This window comes from Ochlerotatus camptorhynchus, unplaced genomic scaffold (genome assembly GCF_037179485.1).
Source record: "Ochlerotatus camptorhynchus isolate MF236.1 unplaced genomic scaffold, CSIRO-AGI_Acam_v1.1 ptg000577l, whole genome shotgun sequence".
In the NCBI taxonomy this organism is placed as follows: Eukaryota; Metazoa; Arthropoda; class Insecta; order Diptera; family Culicidae; genus Ochlerotatus; species Ochlerotatus camptorhynchus.
The window spans coordinates 4,793,745-4,815,258 of NW_027041058.1; the positions used below are offsets into that span (position 1 = coordinate 4,793,745).

Consider the following 21,514-nt stretch of genomic DNA (forward strand, 5'->3'; position numbering starts at 1 on the left):
AATATCTACCGAGCTCAAAAGTTATGTGACATCTACCGAAACCTTAAAGCAAGTAGCTGACTACCATCATTGATGCGACTGAAAGACGTATGCACCTGCTTTTAAATCCGACGTAACCGTTTATTCTTCAGCACCGGTCGATTTTCCAGTTTTGGCAGACGGTGTTTTCCTACGGAAGATAAATGGTTTAACTACATGTTAACCGCTGTACACGCAGGAAGTTTAAGAATATATGGCATACCTTCGTATTGGCCTTGGCGTTGGCCCCGCTGAGCCACACCTTTGAGCGGTTCCTTTTGCTCCAACTCCACTTGTCTTCGCAGACATTTTATACGGAACGAAAATTCTCTCAAACAAACTTAAACGATCCGGAAACCTGACCCGTTTTCATTGAATCAAAAAATAAACAAAAAGTGGGTGACAGTTCGCTCTTTAGCGCGTGTGCGAGAGAGCTGAGAGAGGCAAATTAATTTACTCTCTTCGCAGTGATGGGCAACTGAACCAACCGGTGCGCACCGTGTGCTGGTTCGTGTTCAAAAAATACTCCTGTGTTTATGTAAGCGTGTACCCTGGTTCGGTTGAGTTTTAGTGTACCAGTGTGTTCTAAATCAAAACCGTGTGCCAGTTTTCGAGTTGATGTTCAGAACCGCAGCTTGAAAACTGAAAACCGGTGTGCTAGAATTTTGGTTTTGGTACACGAGATATAAACCGTGTGCAGGGTTCAATTATATGTTACCAAAACCGGGTATACCGTTCTTGGTTCGGAACATTGGCAAGAATTAAATAGCAGTGCTCCCAAAAAGGTGAGTAAAATATTTGTACCAAGCGACAGTTATTAATTCAATTACCAAATATTTTCATAGACAATATTGGTAGCGAAAGAACTAGAAATCATTTTGAAGTCTGACAAATACCCTTCGATATGGGTATTTTTGAAGTCCGCGTGAAGCCTATAGTCTGGAAATCGATAACCGATACCTTCTTGAAATCCAGAAGGCGGCATCCTGTTGCAGATAAACTGAGAAATCCTGTCAAATACCCTTCGATATGGGTATTTCTGGAATCGGAGTGACGTATAAATACCGGAAATCAATGTCTGACGCCATTTTGAAATAATTATTGGGACTAATTAAGTAACATATCAAAAATTGTGCTTTTTCGTTGACATTTAGAAGTAGCGCAAGAGGTCTCCAAAATCCAAAATGTCAAACGATGAAATTTTTCCTAAAAAGCATATACCTCTATAAAAAAAACACGTGTTTTGTGACCTTGAATACTCGAAAATTTTGTCCATTTTTCTATATCATCACTCGTTCTCGAGATACAGCTATCCCCCGAGGAACGCGTTACCCACTGAGTTGCACCCACCGCTTTTTCTCGGCGGGGTTTCAACCAGTCGGTCTGAATTTTTGCATGTGAGTAGTGCCAATGGAGAACTAGTCACTCGCAGAAAATCAGAGCGCTTGGTTGAAAACCCACCGAGACAACGCGGTGGGTAGAACTAAGTGGGTAACGCGTTCTTCGGGGGAAAGCTGTATATGACATAGGGTTGTTCCTGCATATGGACTTACGCTTACATATTGATCTATCGCAAATGGCATCCTTGCGGTGATAGATGCAAAGTGAGTAAATATGAGAATGAGACAGAATGAGAGAGAAAGAGCAAGAGGGAGAAAACGAGAAAATAAAATAAAGGTATACCTTGTTACAGTAAACTCTTTCTAAATAAATATTTGCGAACAAAGAGTTACGACATAATTTCGAAATAGAAATAAATTTACCACCGTAATTTTGCAATTGTGCATGGAAAATGTGGCTTAAGTAGCCACAGTAACGTAACGTAAAGTATTGTTTATTGTTGCCATACATCAACAGGCTGGCTGTAACCCACATGATGTTAATAATACTAATCATAATAATAATAATAGTAAAATTACATGTCAAATAATCACAGAAAGAAAAACAAAGCAACATGGTCAGAATGTAAAAAAAAACATAAATGTAAATACACTAATTTTCTCTGTCAGTCACTGGCCGGTGAAAACAGATGAGAATCTCCGACGAAGCGCATCACGTGTGAGGTGAAAGTCGAATACAGATGCGACTCTGTTGAACACACGCTGTAGTCCGCAAATCGCACCATATGCCCCGTAGTTCGTGCGACGCAGTGGCAGTCTCAGCATGAGGTTGTTACGGAGTGGTCGGGGTTGCACGTTTAGGTCAATTTGCCTTAGGATAGCCTCACAATCTATTCGTCCCTGTAGAGTGTCGGCGATAATCAAAGCTCTGTTGGTGTCCCTTCTAATCCGGAGAGGTTCAAGGTTTATCAGTTGGCAGCGACTCTCGTAGCTGGGCAGCCGAAGCGGATCTCTCCAGGGCAGTCTACGAAGCGCAAAACGAAGAAAGCGACGTGGAACAGATTCGATTCTCTCGGCACCATTGTTGTATAATTCGGATTCCAAACCGCAGAACAATACTCAAGCGTCGATCGTACGAGGGAGCAGTAAAGAGATTTTAAGCAGTAGACATCGGTGAAATTCTTAGCTATTCTGAAGATGAATCCTAAAGTCCTAGACGACTTATTGATGACATAAGAAATGTGTTGCCTGAATGTTAGCTGTAAATCCAACACCACACCCAGGCCTTTCACCTGATTCACGCGTTCGAGTGTCGTTCCAAGCAGGTCATAGCTGAATACAATCGGTTGCTTTTTTCGTGAGAACGTTATGGCAGAGCACTTTGCTGGGTTCACTACCATTCGATTTGAAGTACACCAACTGGCGAAGACATTAAGCTGATGTTGAAGATTGTGGCAGTCAGCGATCGAGCAAATTCGTAAAAATATTTTGAGGTTGTCTGCATATGCTAATCGAGGTCCTTCGATAACCAGGTTCACGTCGTTGAAGTAGAGTAGAAAAATCAACGGTCCCAGATGGCTTCCCTGCGGTATACCTGATGTGGCAAAGAAGCTAGCTGATTTGCAATCTCCTATAGCAACCATAAGTTGGCGACCAGTAAGATACGAACGGAACCAACTCAAGAGATTACCGCTCACCCCAAGCCTGTCAAGTTTAGCAATCGCAATGTCATGATTCAACTTATCGAATGCCGCGGATAGATCGGTATATATAACGTCCGTCTGTACCCGTTCAGTCATACTATCGGTAATGTAGGATGTGAGGCATAGCAGATTGGTGGTTGTAGAGCGACCGTCAGTAAACCCGTGTTGATCAGGACTCAGATACTGCTTGCTGTGAGAGAGCAACGGTTCCATAATAACAAGCTCGAATAGTTTCGAAACAGCACTCAGCGATGTAATTCCACGATAGTTATCCACGGCTCGTTTGCTTCCCTTTTTGTGGACAGGAAACATGTGTGCACATTTCCAGAAGGATGGAGATATACCACTGGAGAGAGACATCCGGAATAGACGGTGAAGTGGAGTTAACAAGCAAGCAATATGTTACTTCAAAAACACGAACGGAACTCCATCGGGTCCAGGGTTGAAGGACGATTTGAGCTGCGTTGCAACGTTAGAAATCATCTCAACGTTGACATCAATTGCACTCAGCGTTTGACCATTTAGTGGGATGTTCCTGGCTGCGAGGGAAACATGGTCGTCACTTAGTCTCTCATCAGTGAACACACTGGCAAAATTGACAGAAAAAAGGCGACAAATATCCTGCGGAGTGGAAGCGACTTCACTGTTCAATTCCATTGACGATGGGAGGCCAGATTCTCTGCGTTGCTCGTTCACGTAGTTCCAGAAGGATTTCGGGTGAAGTTTAAGGTTACGCTGAATACCTCGTTGAAATCGCAGAAAGCATCGACGACTGGTTCGCTTATTGATTCATAAAATTAACTACTCATGAACGTATTTATTGATTCATAAAATTAACTACTCATGAACATGGTTGTTAATCGATAATCTTCGTTAACGTTTGCATTGGTGAATTTGCATTTCAGACGTTAATGCAGATGTCAGTGATACAAAATATCATGACACTCACTCCAAACTCGTCAACGCATCAACCGACAATCGCTGACAGAATGTTTTATCACGCAGTGAGAGGTAGAGCCATGGCAAACAACAATCACCAGGAATGGTCGCTGCTCACAGGCAAATCGTATCGCTGCTGATGATGTAAAGCACAACGAAAACAGTGAAGACTTCTGCAGTACGATGATGAGAAAAAGCGCAACAACAATAGAAAATTAAAACAAAGCCTACGCATTCCAAGTTCGTCTCGGGAGGCGCAACTGTGTGAGTTACAATCAAAGCTGGCAAAATTAAACGGAAGCTGTTGGGTTCACTCACCAACTTACTAACATAAGCAAGCAAAGCAGCTTATGCAGTTGCTTCTAAACGAGCGAAGATGAGTGTCGTGATTGTCGGGAATGACCAGATCGGTGATGGATCACCACCGAAGACGACATTCACCAGTTGCTTGATTGTCAATTTGATGAATGGTCATGGAGAGTGCTTCGACAAGCACATTGATAGGAATGTACTAAGCGTTACTACCATGGACCCAAAGGGTAAGGACCTCCTTCACGCGATTTTTTTTTGGTTCACCTAGCTGTTTTTTTTAGTGTATCTGGTGCACCCGGTACTAGAGCAAAAGACAGCAATTTGTACCAGAACAGGTGTCAAAAGTGACACAGACAGCACAACTGCCAGCAAAAGCGCCAGCAAAAAAAAAGCGCGGTACCCGCTGCCGTGGCAGTCAGATTGAGGTGTGTCATATCCCTTAGCACGTTTCTTTTTGTTTCGCCATTTTGAGATTTGAACTCGTGACTTTGGCGTGAGAGGCATGGATGCTAACAAAAAAAAACGGAACTAGTTAAAATAGTTAATTATCTAATCTAATAGTTCATTAGCTCCAGGGCCCTTGAACATCATATATTTGGATTGTCCCCAGGAGGATTGTCCGCAGGAGGATTGTTCGAAGAACGATTGTACCCAGGAAGATTGTTCGAATAAGGATTGTCCGCAGGAAGATTGTTCAAAGGAGTATTGTCCACAGGAAGTTTGCTCGGGAGAAGGTTGTTCGAAGGATTGTTCGGAGGAGGATTGTCCGCAAGAAGATTGTCGACAGGAAGATTGTTTGGAGGAGGATTGTCCGCAGGAGGATTGTTCGAAGGAGGATTGTCCGCAGGAAGATTGTTCTAAAGAAGATTGTCCACAGGACGATTGTCCGCAGGAAGATAGTTCGGAAGAGGATTGTCCGTAGGAGGATTGTCCACAGGAGGATTGTTCGAAAGAGGGTTGTCCGCAGAAGGATTGTTCGAAAGAGGATTGTCCGCACGAAGATTATTTGGAGGAAGAGAATTGTCCGCAGCAGTGATGGAAAAGTTCATCAAAGTTCCCTATGACTCGCGAAATTTTCCCTTAGTGAATTTCGTGAAATGTCGCGAACTTTTCCAACACTGGTCCGCAGGAAGATTGATCAGAGAAAGATTGTCCACTGGACGATTGTCCGCAGGAAGATAGTTCCAGGAAAGATCTTCAGAGACAATCAATGACGTTCAAGGAAAACGTTGGGGAACGACACTCATCCTGATGCATGTTGCTTCAAAAAAGATATGGCAACACTGTGACGGCATGCGAGCGGAATTGAAAGAATTTTCGGAATAGACAGAAAGATCAACAGGGATATTCAGGATATACTGAAAAATAGACAAAAAATCTAATAAGGATGTCTGGAGAAAAAAAGTTCTGACTGATGTTCTGGATATATAAGCAGAATTTTATGGATAAATTTGATGGGGATACAGGGCATCCGAATGTATCGTTCCCCCTGGAACATATAAAGAGCTTCAGAGTTCCGGATAATCTTCTTGCTCCACGTACTCCTTGACTCGTCGGCAGCAGACAATTCTCCTTCAAACAATCCTCATGCGGACAATCCTCCTTTGAACAATCTTCCCGCGGACAATCATCTGACTGGCGGTATCTGGTCCATTCGGTCCTCACTACACAAGGATCGTACCTGGGTCCGCCTTGCATGATTTCTAGTTGGACCCCCAACAATTAAGTGATAAAACTGATTCCATTTTGATCAACATCAACAATGACATTAATCCTAGCTCTGAAGTTCAGGTTAGGAAAAAAGTTAGGTTAAAACAAAACGTCAGCTATTGTTGGTAAACAAACCGACAGCATTGTTGACAGAATTCCCCCATGAACTCAAAAATATAACTACCCACAAATCTAAAAAACCTACTACTGCGTGCACTTCCATTCTATTACCGAGAACCATGATTTTTCGATAAATTCCTTCCACACTATTGGTCCTGACCTTTTTGTCCATGGTTACTACCGTCAGCTGCTTGACGATCGTGATTGTGATAGGTCGCAACTTTGGCAGATGTTATCGACGGTTATTGATTAACAACCCTGCTCATGAGTACTTTTCAACAAGTTTTTAAAGTCATCATTACTACATATCATCCTCTCCTCAACCAACATGCCAGTTCTGCCAGGTTCCTCTAACGATGGAACATCTACTAATAAATTGTCCGCAGTTTGAAACTGTACGTACGAACCTAGACCTAGATACAAATAACCGGAGTATCCTGCAAAATGATCCAGTAAACGAAACTTGTCTTATAATATTCTTAAAAGAAACCAAGCTTTTCTTTCAAATGTAATGTGTCGTAAATTTAAAATAAGGATTGACTCAAGTCAAGTTATTCGCATTTCCCAGAAGCGAACCAGCCTTTAATAAAGAATCAATAAAAAAAAACTTTATTAAAGTTTGGTTTATTAATTTATACATTTACCACATTGTATTTTTGATTATTCTGGTTTTGACTTATGTGGTAGAAGCAAACGTCACACACGTGGTCTCTACGTGAAGTATTAATTGGTCTTACCATTATAAATGAAAATCTTCACTATATGGAACGACATAGTCACATCCCTTTAAAACTTGGAAATCAGGGGCCTTATTAGGGAAGTCGAATCGAAGCGTTTTTCGTATGAATGCTTGTATGAAAACAGTCGTTTCGACGTGGTTCTATAATGTGGCCCCAGTTAATAGGTAGAATGCGGGTTGCATCACTCAGAGCTGAGCACTGCAACAAAGATTTTTTTTATGAACGTGGTATTAATTGTAGACTTTCTAGTGTTCTGAATTTTACTGGGTCATGAACCCTATATTCATAGAAGCAACATAGTAAATAATTAATTCAATAATCACATTGAAAGAGATATCACGATGGTTGAAAATGGCAATGGAAGCATGAGTCGAAAGAAGGATAATTTTCAAAACCTAATGTAAATTAAAATCTTCATAAACATCTTCCCAACATGAAGAAAAGAACAATTCCTAAGTAATCCTAATACTTAACGTTGAAATCAGAGAGTATCTAGACCGCTTTGACCACATTTCCCATGCACATTTAGGTACTACCATAATTTGAAATCCTTTTCTAACTCATTGTCTAACTGTACTCCATGGAGATCGGAAAGAACATCGATGAATACTTTGCAGTTCATGGCATTCACTAAGCTTTGAGCAAAATGAGCATGTTTGTTGAATGCACAGTAAAATTTACTTTTGCTTTGCAGCTCAAAATCGTTTCAAATTTTGGTGTGTACCATTCCTTTCCGTGTCCAAGGAAGGAGGCAGAAGTTCCACTACTTGCAGTGAATTGATCCAGTTTTTTTCAACTTTCAAATCATGCTAGTCTCTTCCTCCTCAAGGTGCAATTCATCATAGTAAAGTACACCTCAACAGCTAAAGGGTGATACGGTCAAAATTTGGTCAATATCAACTTGACGTATTTCTTTCAATTTTGCATTTAAAAAACCTGAACACCCCTCATTTTGAAGGTGTGTGTGTGTAGAATGTTGCTCCTATTTTGATTTTGGAATTCACTCTTCAGTTGTCAAAATGCCGTCCAAGCAAGAAGAGCAGCGTATCAAAATTTTGCTCGCGCATCGCGAAAATCCGAGCTACTCGCACGCAAACGTCAGACTGTGCGTGAAACACTGCGGACTTTGTACTATCCTTTCACTCCACTGAAAATTCCCATAAGAAACTATCTAAATTTGCTGGAAGAACAAATTTTTCGACGGTGCCGTCAACGCCAATAGCGAAATCCAAGTTTTTTCGTCAATTATAACTTTCAACCTTTGTTTTTGGGAGGATGTGATTGAAGTTGGCAAGTACTGAAACCGAGGGTAAGGTTCAAGTGCAATACGTCAGGATTGCTCAGGACTCAGGAGTAGTGTGGGCAACAATGACGAACAGGGAAGTTTCTGTGTCACCCAAGGACGTTGAACCAGGACAACATTGGAAATGTTCACGATAAATTTAATACGGTCAAAATTTGGTCAATATCAACTTGACGTATTTCTTTCAATTTTGCATTTAAAAAACCTGAACACCCCTCATTTTGAAGGTGTGTGTGTGTGTGTAGAATGTTGCTCCTATTCAGCGCTGCCATTTATACAGATTTATCTGTATTATACAGATTTTTTAATCTTAATACAGACCCGATACAGAATACAGATTAATCACAGATTTTTAAATTACAATACAGATTTATACAGATTTTTATAAAATGCTTGAGAAAAAAAAATCAAAATTTATAAAAACAAAATAACTTGCTCGATTTTATCAGCGTACCCCCTTCTCTATAAAATTAATTGTTGTGCTAAAAACCATATTTTTTGCAGTGGGATCTGCTCGAGGCATTGTTGTTTCTTTTATGCTTCTCTCACTCCCTCCAACGGAAAACGCAGTCACGCCCGTCACGGTAGTTTCGCATTGAAAATGTATTTCGTAAAAAATTGCGGATTTTCTGATATTCTCCATACTGCAAAAATGATTTTACCAGCACTGGCGGGGCGACATCTCTCGACTTTTCGGTGTAACTACCACACAAATGATGTAATTAATTGTATTCATCTATATTAAAAATATCAAATAGTAAGGAACTCGTGCACTTTTTGCATTTAAAACTGCTTATCAGGAAGATAATGAATAGAAACTAAAATCTCCATACATTTTCAAACGGCTTCATATCACTCTTATAAATAAGTACGGACGATATCACAAATGGCGCAATTATATCCCGTATGGTTAGTACGATAGCCCGAATAGGTGGTTAAGCACTTTTTATGGTTATTTTGTATGCACTGTATTTGTAAAACAACAAAACATGATTAATTAAGAAAAAAATCGTCAATACAGAAAATACAGATTTTTTAATAGAGTGGATACAGATTTTTTATAAAACCACCTGGCAGCTCTGCTCCTATTTTGATTTTGGAATTCACTCTTCAGTTGTCAAAATGCTGTCCAAGCAAGAAGAGCAGCGTATCAAAATTTTGCTCGCGCATCGCGAAAATCCGAGCTACTCGCACGCAAAGTTGGCAAAATCGCTAAAAGTTGCCAAATCAACCGTTACAAATGTAATTAAAGTGTTTGGGGAACGTTTGTCGACAGCCAGGAAGTCTGGATCGGGGGGAAATCGAAAACCGGAAGCCGCTGAGACGACAAAGAGAGTTGCCGGTAGTTTCAAGCGAAACCCTAACCTCTCTCTCCGAGATGCCTCAAATAAGCTGGGTGTATCGTCTACAACCGTGCATCGAGCCAAAAAACGAGCCGGACTATCGACTTACAAGAAGGTAGTGACTCCAAATCGCGATGATAAACAAAATACGATGGCCAAAGCGCGATCCCGGAGGCTGTACACGACGATGCTGACGAAGTTTGACTGCGTGGTAATGGACGACGAAACCTACGTCAAAGCCGACTACAAGCAGCTTCCGGGACATGAGTTTTATACGGCAAAAGGAAGGGGAAAGGTAGCAGATGTTTTCAAGCACATGAAACTGTCAAAGTTCGCAAAGAAATATCTGGTTTGGCAAGCCATCTGTACCTGTGGCTTGAAAAGCAGCATTTTCATAGCTTCCGGGACTGTCAACCAAGAAATTTACGTGAAAGAGTGTTTGAATAAACGTCTGCTGCCTTTCCTGAAGAAACACGGTTGTTCCGTACTGTTTTGGCCGGATTTGGCATCTTGCCATTACGGTAAAAAGGCCATGGAGTGGTACGCCGCCAACAACGTGCAGGTGGATCCCAAGGACAAGAACCCTCCCAACACGCCAGAGCTCCGCCCAATTAAGAAATACTGGGCTATTGTCAAGCGGAACCTAAAGAAGACCAAAAAAAAACTGCTAAGGGCGAGCAGCAGTTCAAGGCAAACTGGCTTTCTGCGGCGAAGAAGGTGGACAAGGTGGCTGTACAAAATCTGATGGCAGGGGTCAAGCGTAAGGCCCGGCAATTCGGATTTGGAAAAGCGGAAGCCTAACTGAATATTTTTCCTGAATTTTATACTAATTGAACTTGAAAAAGAAATTTAATTTGATGGCGGCTTACGGTTGTAGGAAAACTGGGAAATAGTAGCAAATACGCTTCAATATGGGTATTTTCGGAATGGGGATGACCAATTTAGACCGGATATCAATGTCAGACACCATTTGACATTCTTCAACTTCCGGTTATAGGAAAACTGAGAAATAGTAGCAAATACCCTTCAATATGGGTATTTTTTGAATCAGGATGAGGTTTATAGACCGGATATCAATGTCAGACACCATCTTGAAATCCAAGATGGCGGCTTCCGGTTATAGAAAAACTGGGAAATAATGTCAAATATCTTTCAATATGGGTATTTTTGGAATCGGGGTGATGTCTAGAGAGTGGAAATCAATGTCAGACGCCATTTTGAAATGGCGGGATGAGGTTTATAGACCGGATATCAATGTCAGACACCATCTTGAAATCCAAGATGGTGGCTTGCGGTTTTAGAAAAACTGGGAAATAATGCCAAATATCCTTCACTATGGGTATTTTTCGAATCAGGATGACGTATACGTACCCGAAATCAATGTCTGACGGCATCTTGACATCCAAGATTGCGGCTTCCGGTTATAGAAAAACTGGAAAATAATGTCAAATATCATTCAATATGGGTATTTTTGGAATCAGGATGACGTATAAAGACCGGAAATCAATGTCTGATGTTATTTTGAAATCCAATATGGCAGCTTCCGGTTGTAGAAAAACTGGGAAATAATGTCAAATATCCTTCAATATGGGTAGTTTTGGTATCAGGATGACGTAATAAGACCGAAAATAAATGTCTGACGCCATCTTTAAATCCAATATGGCGGCTTCTATAAAGGGAACCCGCCATCTTGGATTCAAAAATGGCGTCAGACATTGATTTCCGGTATATATACGTTATCCTGATTCCAAAAAACCCATATGGGAGGATATTTGGCATTATTTCCCAGTTTTTATCCAACCAGAAGCCACCAGCTTGGATTTTAAAATGGCGTCAGACCTTGATTTCCGGTATTTATACGTCATCCAGATTCCAAAAATACCCATATTGGAGGATATTTGGCATTATTTCCCAGTTTTTCTATAAAGGGAAGCCGCCATCTTGGATTTCAAAATGGCGTGAGACATTGATTTCCGGTATATATACGTCACGATATTATATAGACATAGATATTTATTTGTAGAAAGCTGAACAGTTCGAAGTTAACAAGTTAACAATTGAACAGCTTGAAATGTAAAAGACAGATTTGGATCTTGCTAATTTTTAATCAAAATGGCGTGTTCATTTTTCAACAAACTGTAGCATGTAAACGTCACTTCTGATTAAAATGACGTCTGCAACAAAGTTGTAGAGAAAAATTAAGTCTTTCTGCGAAAAACATACACGGTACTTTTTTATAATATTGAGTAAAAATTAAAAAAAAAAAATGATAAAACAGAAATATTTCAAAAAGTATAGAGCATTTCCAGCCAAAAACGCTAAAAAATGTCACTTTTGTCTCGACCCCTTCCGATTTGAATTAAACATTGCTCACTTCTTTACTGCTACCAATGACTTCATTTTTCATCTAAATGTATTTTTTTTTCCTCAAGAGTAACTTTTGAAAAGGGTGTATTCAAAAAAATTGATTATATTTTTTCAAAAAATCATAACATGACAATGATTGATCTGATCAAAATGACATTTGAGAAGAAGTTGTAGGTAATTAAATGCTTTTTTTGAGAAAAAATACACTAATAGAAAATACAGTAGGTTCTCATAGTAACAAACATAAAACTTTGATTTTCTCAAATACTGTTTCTTATCTATTACAATACCAATCTTTCATTTGACAACTCAACTTGTTTCTCTTCCGCTGCGCCCAGATAGAAACGGGTAAGTCTGACAGCTACCATATCTGAGGATTAATTGTTTGTTATTTAATATACAAACCGGCCTCCCTTAGCTCAGTCGGTAAAGGCGCAGCTACAAAGCAAGACCATGCTGGAGGTGGCTGGGTTCAATTCCCGGTCCGGTCTAGGAATTTTTCGGGTTGGAAAATTTCTCGACTTCCCTGGGCATAAAAGTATGATTGGACTTGCCACACAATTATACCAATGCAAAAATGGTACAGGCATCGAAAGCTCTCAATTAATAACTGTGGAAGTGCATCTAGAACACTAAGTTGAGAGCACGCAATAAGCTAATATGCGATATGCAATAAGCTTGAATGCGAAGAAGAAGAAAGAAGTTAATATACAAACATGGAAAATACATTTTGTTGCTGTAAATCGAGACTAACATTTGAAAATGGTCTAAAATGTTGCCAATTCTAGACTGGAAATGTCTGGACTTAAATTATGCGTAGACTCCAAGTAAATTATTATTTAGCTAAGAAATATACAATTTCATCATATTTTGAAAAAAAAAATGAATCCAATTACCAGCTTACATTCGTCACCAAATTGTAGAGCACTACTTCAGCTTTCTTTAGTAAAAAAAATTATAAAAATCGAAGGGGGATGTTTTGAGAAAATCAACGTTTTATGTTTTTACTTTGAATTCACTGATTTTTTTTCTGCCAGTGTATTTTTTTTTTCTCAAATAACATTTAATTATCTACAAATTTTCTCAAATGTTATTTTGATCAAGTTATTATATTTTTGAAAAAATATAATCCATTTTTTGAATACGCCTTTTTCAAAGTTACTCTGGAGAAAAATCATATTTAAATGAAAGATGTAATGGTTCATGAAAAATGCATGGCTGAATGTGAAAACCATGGACAAAAATGGACAAAAATCGTAGAACAAAAACCTTTGACCGTAGAACAAAAAAAAAGTTATTGCTTTGCTCAGACCGAATTCCTGGCTGCGCCATTGTTGGTACGATCCTTTAGTTCGAAAGCTTAGTTTACACCCTTATTTCTCTAGCACTTCAAGCGAACCCATTTTTCCATTCCATTTTTGCCGTTTAAATGCGTTAGGACGAAATTGAAGCTCGTAGAACGAATAATGTACAATTTGCAACACTTGTAGAACTCCAACCCATCAAAAATTAATCGAATAACTTTGGTGACTAACACACATCCTCCATCTCACTTAGTCTTAGTATTAAGTACAAAATGTGATTAAATGTTTTGTAATTAATTGTGACTTCATTTTCTTCCTCACTCTTCTCTATTGTTCAATTTCAATTTGGTAACTGTAATAACAAAAAAATAAAAAAAAAAATCAACACCACCTACAACAACAAATCAACAACGAAACTTCAAACAAATCAAAACAACCCTCCCCCCACTCTCAATCGCGTGACCATCCAGCCGAGATGGATCACCGGTACCACCACCCACAATCATCACAATCATCACCATCATCCGTCGCTGCGGCGCATCAACACCACCATCAACAGGCGAATCAGCAACAGCTACACCCCCACCAGCACCACCAGCATCATCATCTGGGTGGCGTTGGCGTCGGCGGCGGCGGTGGAAACGGTGGTGGCACATTAATCGGTGTCGGTGTCGGCTCCTCACATTCTTCCTCTAGCTCTAGCACTAGCTTCCTCCGGTACGATGAGACACAGCAGAATAGCTCCAATGATTACACTGATTTTGACGATGAAGATGATTACTCAGAAAATGACGACGATTCGGACGAATTGCCCGATAGTGATAATACGCTACTAAACGGACTGCACTTTAGCTTTGCCGGCAAGCGGCTGCAGCCCAATCTGTGTATGTATCTAATTCGAGTCGATTGTTACAGAGATCCACCCCTTCTTCCCCCCGCCGTATCAAATCCACAAATCCCACAACACTCACACACGCACACCCACACAACCCTGTCTCCTTCTGTGTGATTGTTTACGTGTTCTCAGAAAGTCCTTCTTCTAGCAATCCAGTACAGTAGATGAGATCCCTCCCTCTGCCTAGCGATTATTAGATTGTAGTAGATCCAATTTGGTTGTTTGTGTAGTGCATATTTCCCTCCGATGACGGATGCTAAGACATCAAAAACTAAATGTGAAATCAATCACTTTTGGACGAATTGTCTTCATTTTCAAAAAAGAAAAAAAAACAAACGAGATATTCAAAGCTCCTTTCATTTTTCGGTTTTTGGCAAAATTAAAAACTCTATCTGTATTTTCATCCTTAACATCTGTCATTCGATTGTTTTCTGTTTCTTTTTCTAGTGTTTTTGTTTTTATTTTCCGTTTCCTGTTACAGCAACTGAGTTAGAAGAAACTAGATGATTGTTTTTACTTCTTGGTGAATGGAGTCATCTATTTATTCTTCTAGGTCGAACAACATCATTTGAACGTAAACTTGCGTGCGCGTGTTGTAGACGATGGTGATTTCTAGCGTCTTTCCCTTGCTCATTGTTCCAAAAATTCTTGAGCGGTTGCCAAATATCAATCTTTCGGATAGAGATTATCACGCGCTGGTTCACGATACCCAAGTAACATGGCAAGTTTTATCAAGGTTTTAAAGCATTCTGCAAGTCTAAATCATGGCCTCATCAATCTTGGCACACTGTGGCTCACGACGAGCAACTGAATCCGATCAGTAGCGGTGCAGCTTCTTCCTCCTTCTTCGGTAAATCGAGGGCTCTTGAGGGCAGCCTTGATAGCTGGCTGCTTGCGGGGAGGCTTTCGATGTGTACTGGAGAAAAATGCACAACGCCCCGCGCCGAAAACACTGCTGCTGCTGCTGATGATGATGATGACCGGACACCAGCACTCACCACACGCGATGATTGAATAAACACCCTTCGGCGGGACCGGTTGGAATTCGATTTTGAAATCTGTGTTAAGGGAAAGCGCTTTTCGCAGGCAATCGGTGATCATAGTAACAGTGATCTTTTGAAAATTTATAAAGTCTTAACTTCAACAGATTCTTTGAAAAATTTCCTATCGATTGGCGTATTCAGAATTTGAATCCATCATCTCTGGATCAAAATCAGACCATTTTCATGCCGCGACCGTCTTTGGTTTTTGAAAGTGCACCCCCAATGTTGCCTTAAAAATACATGGCATGTTAAATTTAAACTCATTAACTACGTAGGCAGTTTAGGAGGGTTGGGAATTATCCACGGTCCATACAAATTTTGAAAATTGTGTATCGACAATTGTCTACGCAGGGGGGCAAGAATCAAAAAAAAAATTGTATACGTAGTCAATCAACAGCCCCTTATGAGAACTGACATCCGGTTGATGATCTTGACAAATATCCAGAAAATACTCTTTAACAAATGTATGGTGGTCCTGAACAGGACCGTTTTGTTGTGATGGTTGAGTATTGCTGAGTTATTAGGGTGTTCAACATAGATGAGGCTGACGAGCTGTATGTTGTTTGGAACGAGGGTGACGCGCTTGGCATAGATGGCCCACAGCGGCTCACGAAGAGCTATTGATTCCGATCAGTAGCGGTGCGGCTTCTTCCTCCTTCTTCGGTGAATGGACGCTCATGTGGGCTGCAGCTCGCTGCTTGCGGGCTGCCTTTCGTTGTGTATCGGAGAACAGCGTTCAACGCCAGGCGCAGAAAGCATTGCTGCTGCTGCTGATGATGACGACCGATCGGACACCACCACACACGGTGCTTGAATAAGCACATTCAGGCAATCGGTGACAATTTTGAACACCATTACAACTGTTGGACATTTGTGTAATTATCAATAGAGACCTATTGAAAATTGATAAAGTGTTGATTTTAGCAGACTCGTAGAAAAATTTCCAATCGATTGGCTTGTTTAGAATTAAACTCCTTCCGATATTGACAGAGTTATAAGCAGGTCAAAACCTGACCACTTTTCGTAACGTGGTCGATTTTGGTTTTTTGAAATTGCACCCCCAATATGTTGCCGAAAGACATAATCCTACGTCAAAACGGCGCCAATTTTACGTTCAAATGTGCTGCTGCTAGGCAACATCTAGGACACGCTTCAGATCTTCAAAAAATGCTCATATTTCAATGCCAACACACAGTAGGGCTAATCTCTTTTCCTCTTTTCCCCCTCTTGAGCTCAGTGCTACAAGGCAAAACAACACTGGAGCTGAAGGGTGACCAGGATCCCATCTTCAAGGACAGCGAAGCCGAATCGGACTGCTTGAGTGACCGGACGGCCGCTTTGGAAGAGCAAAGGGTGAGTTCCTTCCGGATGCCCCATTATTGGATGCCGGTTTTAATGAGAATGGATTTCGCTTTCCAGAGTGGAGCCACCGCGTTGTACGTTCCGGAGTGTACCGCAGATGGTCGGTACCAACGGGTGCAGTGCTATCTTTCCACCGGTTATTGCTGGTGCGTCCACGAGGATACGGGAAAGAACATTCCCGGAACGTCGACCAAGGACAAACGACCGCAGTGTGACGTCTATCCGGGCGTCGGAGGTCGACAGATGCGTGGCTGTCCGGATGATAAGAAGTTGGATTTTTTGCGAGATTTGAAAGACTTTTTGAAGCAACAGATTGCGAGTAATTCGGTGACGGCGTAAGTTTTTTTTTAGGACTCGGTTATGATTTGGGTTGGTTTGGAAATGTGAATTTTTCTTTTATTCCAGAGCGGACAACACGAAGTGGGGAAGCGAAGACGAAAAGATTGCGACTCTCAGCTTTGTGCTTCTGGATAAGAACAAGAACAAGGTTTGGGAGAGGAAAGAGTGGAAAACCTTCCGGGAGCTTGTCACGGAAACAAGGTAAGTGGTTCATAGTTCTTTTTGACGAATTCACCTTCAATGGTACCAGTATGCTACAATGTGTACACTTTCCCAAAAAGACAACTGCGCAAGTGCGGCAAAAAGATGCCCCGGTATTGCGACGTAAATAACGACCGGAAGATCACTCTCTCCGAGTGGCTCAACTGTCTGCAAACCCAACGGACGGCCTATGTGGAAGGCGGATCAGCGGCCAAATCTTCCACCCTGATTTCCTCCAGTGTTGCTGGAGGTGGTGGCGGCGGTGGTGTTGGCGGAGTTGGTAATGGCGGTGGCGTTGGGCTATCGGAAGGAGGTTGGAAGCCTTCGCTGTCCGCTTCGTCTACCTCGAAGTTCCGTGGTCCCAATCCGTTGGAATCGGTTCTGAAAAGTGATTGAAGACAACGCAGTACCACCACTGACACACTCTCAAACATGAACAAGAACACACAAACCCATACACACATACATACATATTTACGAATGAGACTTAATAAGAATTCTGTCGAGAGGGTGCTGGAACGAGGATTTCCGGATCCAGCGTAGGGTTTTTATTTATTGTTATCGTACGAAATGGACGATGGATCATTGATTTTTTGAGCTAGGATCGAGATTGATAATTTGAAAGATCGAAATAACTTGTTTATTTCAGCAGTTGTGTTACTTTTGAGATTTTTATTTTTAACTGTTTTTGGCTGAAATTTGAATTAAATAATGGTATTTGAACTGAGTAAATAATTTGTCTACAGTTTTAGAATTCATTTTAAATAATAGGTCACATGTAACAAACGTAAACAAATTGACATTTTAATGAAATGTCTTCTGATTTCCTCGGAAGTTTTTCCTGGACAGAATTTCTTCTGGCTTTCCTTAGAAAAATCATCTTGGTAATTTTACCTAGAGAATTCTTCCGACTTCCTTTAGAAGATCTTTAGACTTCCTCTGGACGATGATTCTAATAACTCTATTGGAAAAAATCAAAAATACTTCTAAAATTGTTTCCCGCGAATCGGGAAACGTATTATTTGGTAAATTTCCCGGGATGTCCCGGGTAGGAAACACACCCCGGAGCTCTAAGAATTCTCAGCGTTCCAGGAATTCAGAGAAAGTCGGGACATAAGTATCGAGCTTCCTGGAATTTTGGGAACTTTCGGAACATTAATCACCAATCCAAAACTCCATCTGACCTAAAGTTCCCGGTAGGTATGCTGGACAGGAAATATGTCAGTACTTCATGACGATTTAGAATTAAGGGGTGTTAAAAAACACTTGAAAATCCAATAAACTCAGAACCTTCAAGAAACCACGGAACTTTGAAAATGTCTGGAACTCCGGAAACTTTAAGTACCTCAGAACATAATTTACAAAACAAAAGCAACTCCTGGAGCTTATAACTTCGAAGACACGCAGTGTGTTGTAGTGCTCCGAGGCAGTGTGTTGTAGTGCTCCGAGGTACCGGCAGTTTTAGAAGTTTCGTATGTTTTAAATGATCTCAAAGTGCCGTGATTTCTCGGGTTTCAGAAATTTATTTTAAAGTTAGGAGTTCCTGGAACTTCTTGCAGATTCCGAAGTATCCAGAGAGTTTTTGGGCCTTGTATAGCCTAGTTAGTTATTCTTCTTCCTGGCTTTGACGCTCTTATAAGAGCGTACGCTTACTCTCAACTAACTTAGTATTGTTTGAAGCACTTCTACAGTTATTAATTAGAAGCTTACTATGTTAATCAAAGCAAGAATTTGTGTATTATGTGGCAAGCACAGTCAATATAATAAATATGCCCAGGGAAGTCGGGAACTTTTCCAACCCGAAACATGTTCTACACCGGAACAGGAATCAAAAGCGCCGCCTCTGGCTTGGTAGTACCGTGTCTTTCCTGACTAGGATAGCTGAGACCTTAACCCAGTCAGTCAAGGTATGGTATTACTAAGCCAGAGGTGAAGTGCGACTCACAAGGCCTTCGGAGTTGATACAATATATTGAGGCTCATGATTCAAATGAACTCATAAGATTTGCAGACTTATTCCGTAAAGACATCCGATGTTGATATAATAAATTCCTGTAGTAGGGACTTACAAAGTTAACCCATAGGACCTCAACAGTTGGCTAACACCTCTGAAAATAATCCACAAGCTATGTAAACTTTTCCGTAAGCTTGTCGCGGAAGGCTTCTGGAATTTAACTATAAGCTGATCCATCTAGACTCTTCACGATATCTGCAGTTGACCCGTTACACATCATCATCAGCAACAAAAACGATAGTTCACTGATATGATAACAATCACTGTGTAATGTATCTCGAAATCTAGGAACCTCCCGCATAAACGATAACCATAAGGAGTGCCTAACAACCTATTCGGGTTATCATCCCAACAATATATGGTACGGTGGCACGATTTGTGGTATCGTTCATGTATGGTGCTCGTTTATTAGGGCTGCTGTCTTCGGCATAGTTGTTCTGAAGGTCAAATAGGCTACAATATGGATCCTGATGAATGTGGACGTCTAAGTGGAATACCTGTATAAAGAGAGTGAGAGATAGAGAGAAGGATTAGTAATTTTCATTTAATTTGCTTATCCTTGACCGATACGCGTATTTCGTCTGCACATTGTAGACGAAATACGCGTATCTGTGAAGGATAAGCAAATAAGGTAGTGGAGTTAAATGGAAATTACTAATCCTTCTCTCTCTCTCTATTTATACAATATGAATGTTTTTGAAACCAGGATGACATGTAGTGGAAGAAAATCGATGTCCGCCGCCATTTTGTAATCCAATATGGCGGCCGTAGTTTCAAGAAAACTGTCATTTACCCTCCAATATGGGTATTTTAGGAACTAGGATGACGTGTATAGGCCGTAAATCTATGTCCGCCGTCATTCTGGAATCCAATATTGTGGTCCTTGGTATCACTGTGGTAAAAAAAATATCAAATACCCCACAACCCGTATTTTTGAACCGTGTAAATGTCGAAAATCGATGTCCGCCGCCATTTTGAAATCCAAGATGGCGGCCATTGGTTTTAGAAAAAAACTTAAATATACTAGTATACCGCCATCTTGGATTCCAAAACGGTGGCGGACATCAATTTTCGACATATATACGTCATCCCAGTTCCTAAAATAACCATATTGGAGGGTATTTGACAGTTTTTTTTTATGAAATCGATGACCGCCATCTTGGATTCCAAAATGGTGGCAGACATCAATTTTCGACTAATCACGTCATTCCAGTTCCTAAAATACAAATATTGTAGGGTATTTCACAGTTTTTTTTCCGCCATGAGGGCTGCCATTTTGGATTTCAAAATGGCGGTGGACACCGATTTTCGATCTCTATACGTCATCCCCGTTCCAAAAATACGCATATTATTTTTCTTGGGAATTCACAGTGACGACAGTTGATCGGAGATTATCGCTATTTCATATGATCATGATCTGTAACATAAATTGATAATCGCATTATCGTTTTCAGAATTGTCCTTTGTGATTTTTGGGTTTGTATTGATCATAAATCTGGATCTTTATTTGGGATCGTTCATCATCCCTGCATCAAGGTGTTTGAGCCCGATCTACCAGTTCAAGACCAACAATTGAAATGGCCTTAACTCCATTTTGTAAACAAACCTTGTAAGGCCATTTTCTCGCAAACCGAATTCCGCAAAGGCAACAGGTAGGGGAAATTCTCCTCTACCCGATTGTGGTTTAGGTTTGCGAATGAAGGTTTCGGTTCGCAAGAAAATGGGCTTACAAGGTTTGTTTACAAAATGGAGTTAAGGCCATTTCAATTGTTGGTCTTGAATTCTCTACGAGATATCTGGAATTGACCAATGAAGTTTTCTAATACGTCCAATAAAGTTTATCTGTAATGCCTTCTACTGACTAGTATTGAACACCCAACTCTTGAGCCTCTGAAGCAGATTTGTAAGACCCCCTAAGCTGATTCACGAGGTATCTGTAGCTATCGCGTAAGCCCTTCGAAGTCTGTAGTCAGGTTGATGAAGTTAAGATCCCAGAAGTTAACTTTAAGAATTTCAAATATTACTTCATAAGGCCACTAATGTAGATCCATAAAGTCTATCTTGGTTTATACTATAGACTTTTCTGACGTTTGCAAAATGCTTAAGTGTGAGTGCAATAATGGTACCGATGGTCAAACGAGGTGAGACGCAAATCATGGAAATATAATTTTTACCTGGGTTCGTGTCCTTGCTCATGATGTGACGCGATCGGATGAGTAGATGGCGGTAGTGTTTAAAGTTTTTAAATATGGCGTCTTGGGAAAGAATTTGAATGTTGCTTGTATCAGCTGTCACGTCGATTCGTCGGTGATAATGGGGTAAACTCCTTGGACACCTACATGCCTACTTTGGTCTCCGGAGGACGCTCCGGTCGAATAAAATTCGCCGCCGCACGAAGTTGACTATCTACAAGACGCTGATTAGACCGGTGGTGCGCTGATTACACACGATGGACTATGCGC

The 21,514-nt window shown here is 40.7% G+C and overlaps 1 protein-coding gene across 2 annotated transcripts in view; it reads left to right on the forward strand.

The window, feature by feature from the left end:
• LOC135713709 (SPARC-related modular calcium-binding protein 2-like) overlaps positions 1 to 17,502 on the forward strand; it is an 84,161-nt gene extending 66,659 nt beyond the window's left edge. The window contains exons 6-10 of one of the 2 annotated variants that reach the window (XM_065236917.1): positions 13,670 to 14,083; positions 16,375 to 16,490; positions 16,557 to 16,834; positions 16,905 to 17,039; positions 17,120 to 17,501. In XM_065236917.1, coding sequence (XP_065092989.1) covers positions 13,670 to 14,083; positions 16,375 to 16,490; positions 16,557 to 16,834; positions 16,905 to 17,039; positions 17,120 to 17,435 — 1,259 coding nt within the window. In that variant the 3' untranslated portion in view covers positions 17,436 to 17,501. Of the gene's footprint in view, positions 1 to 13,669; positions 14,084 to 16,374; positions 16,491 to 16,556; positions 16,835 to 16,904; positions 17,040 to 17,119 lie in introns of both variants that reach the window. The other variant, XM_065236916.1, reaches the window with a different exon arrangement.
• The last annotated feature ends 4,012 nt before the right edge of the window (positions 17,503 to 21,514 follow it).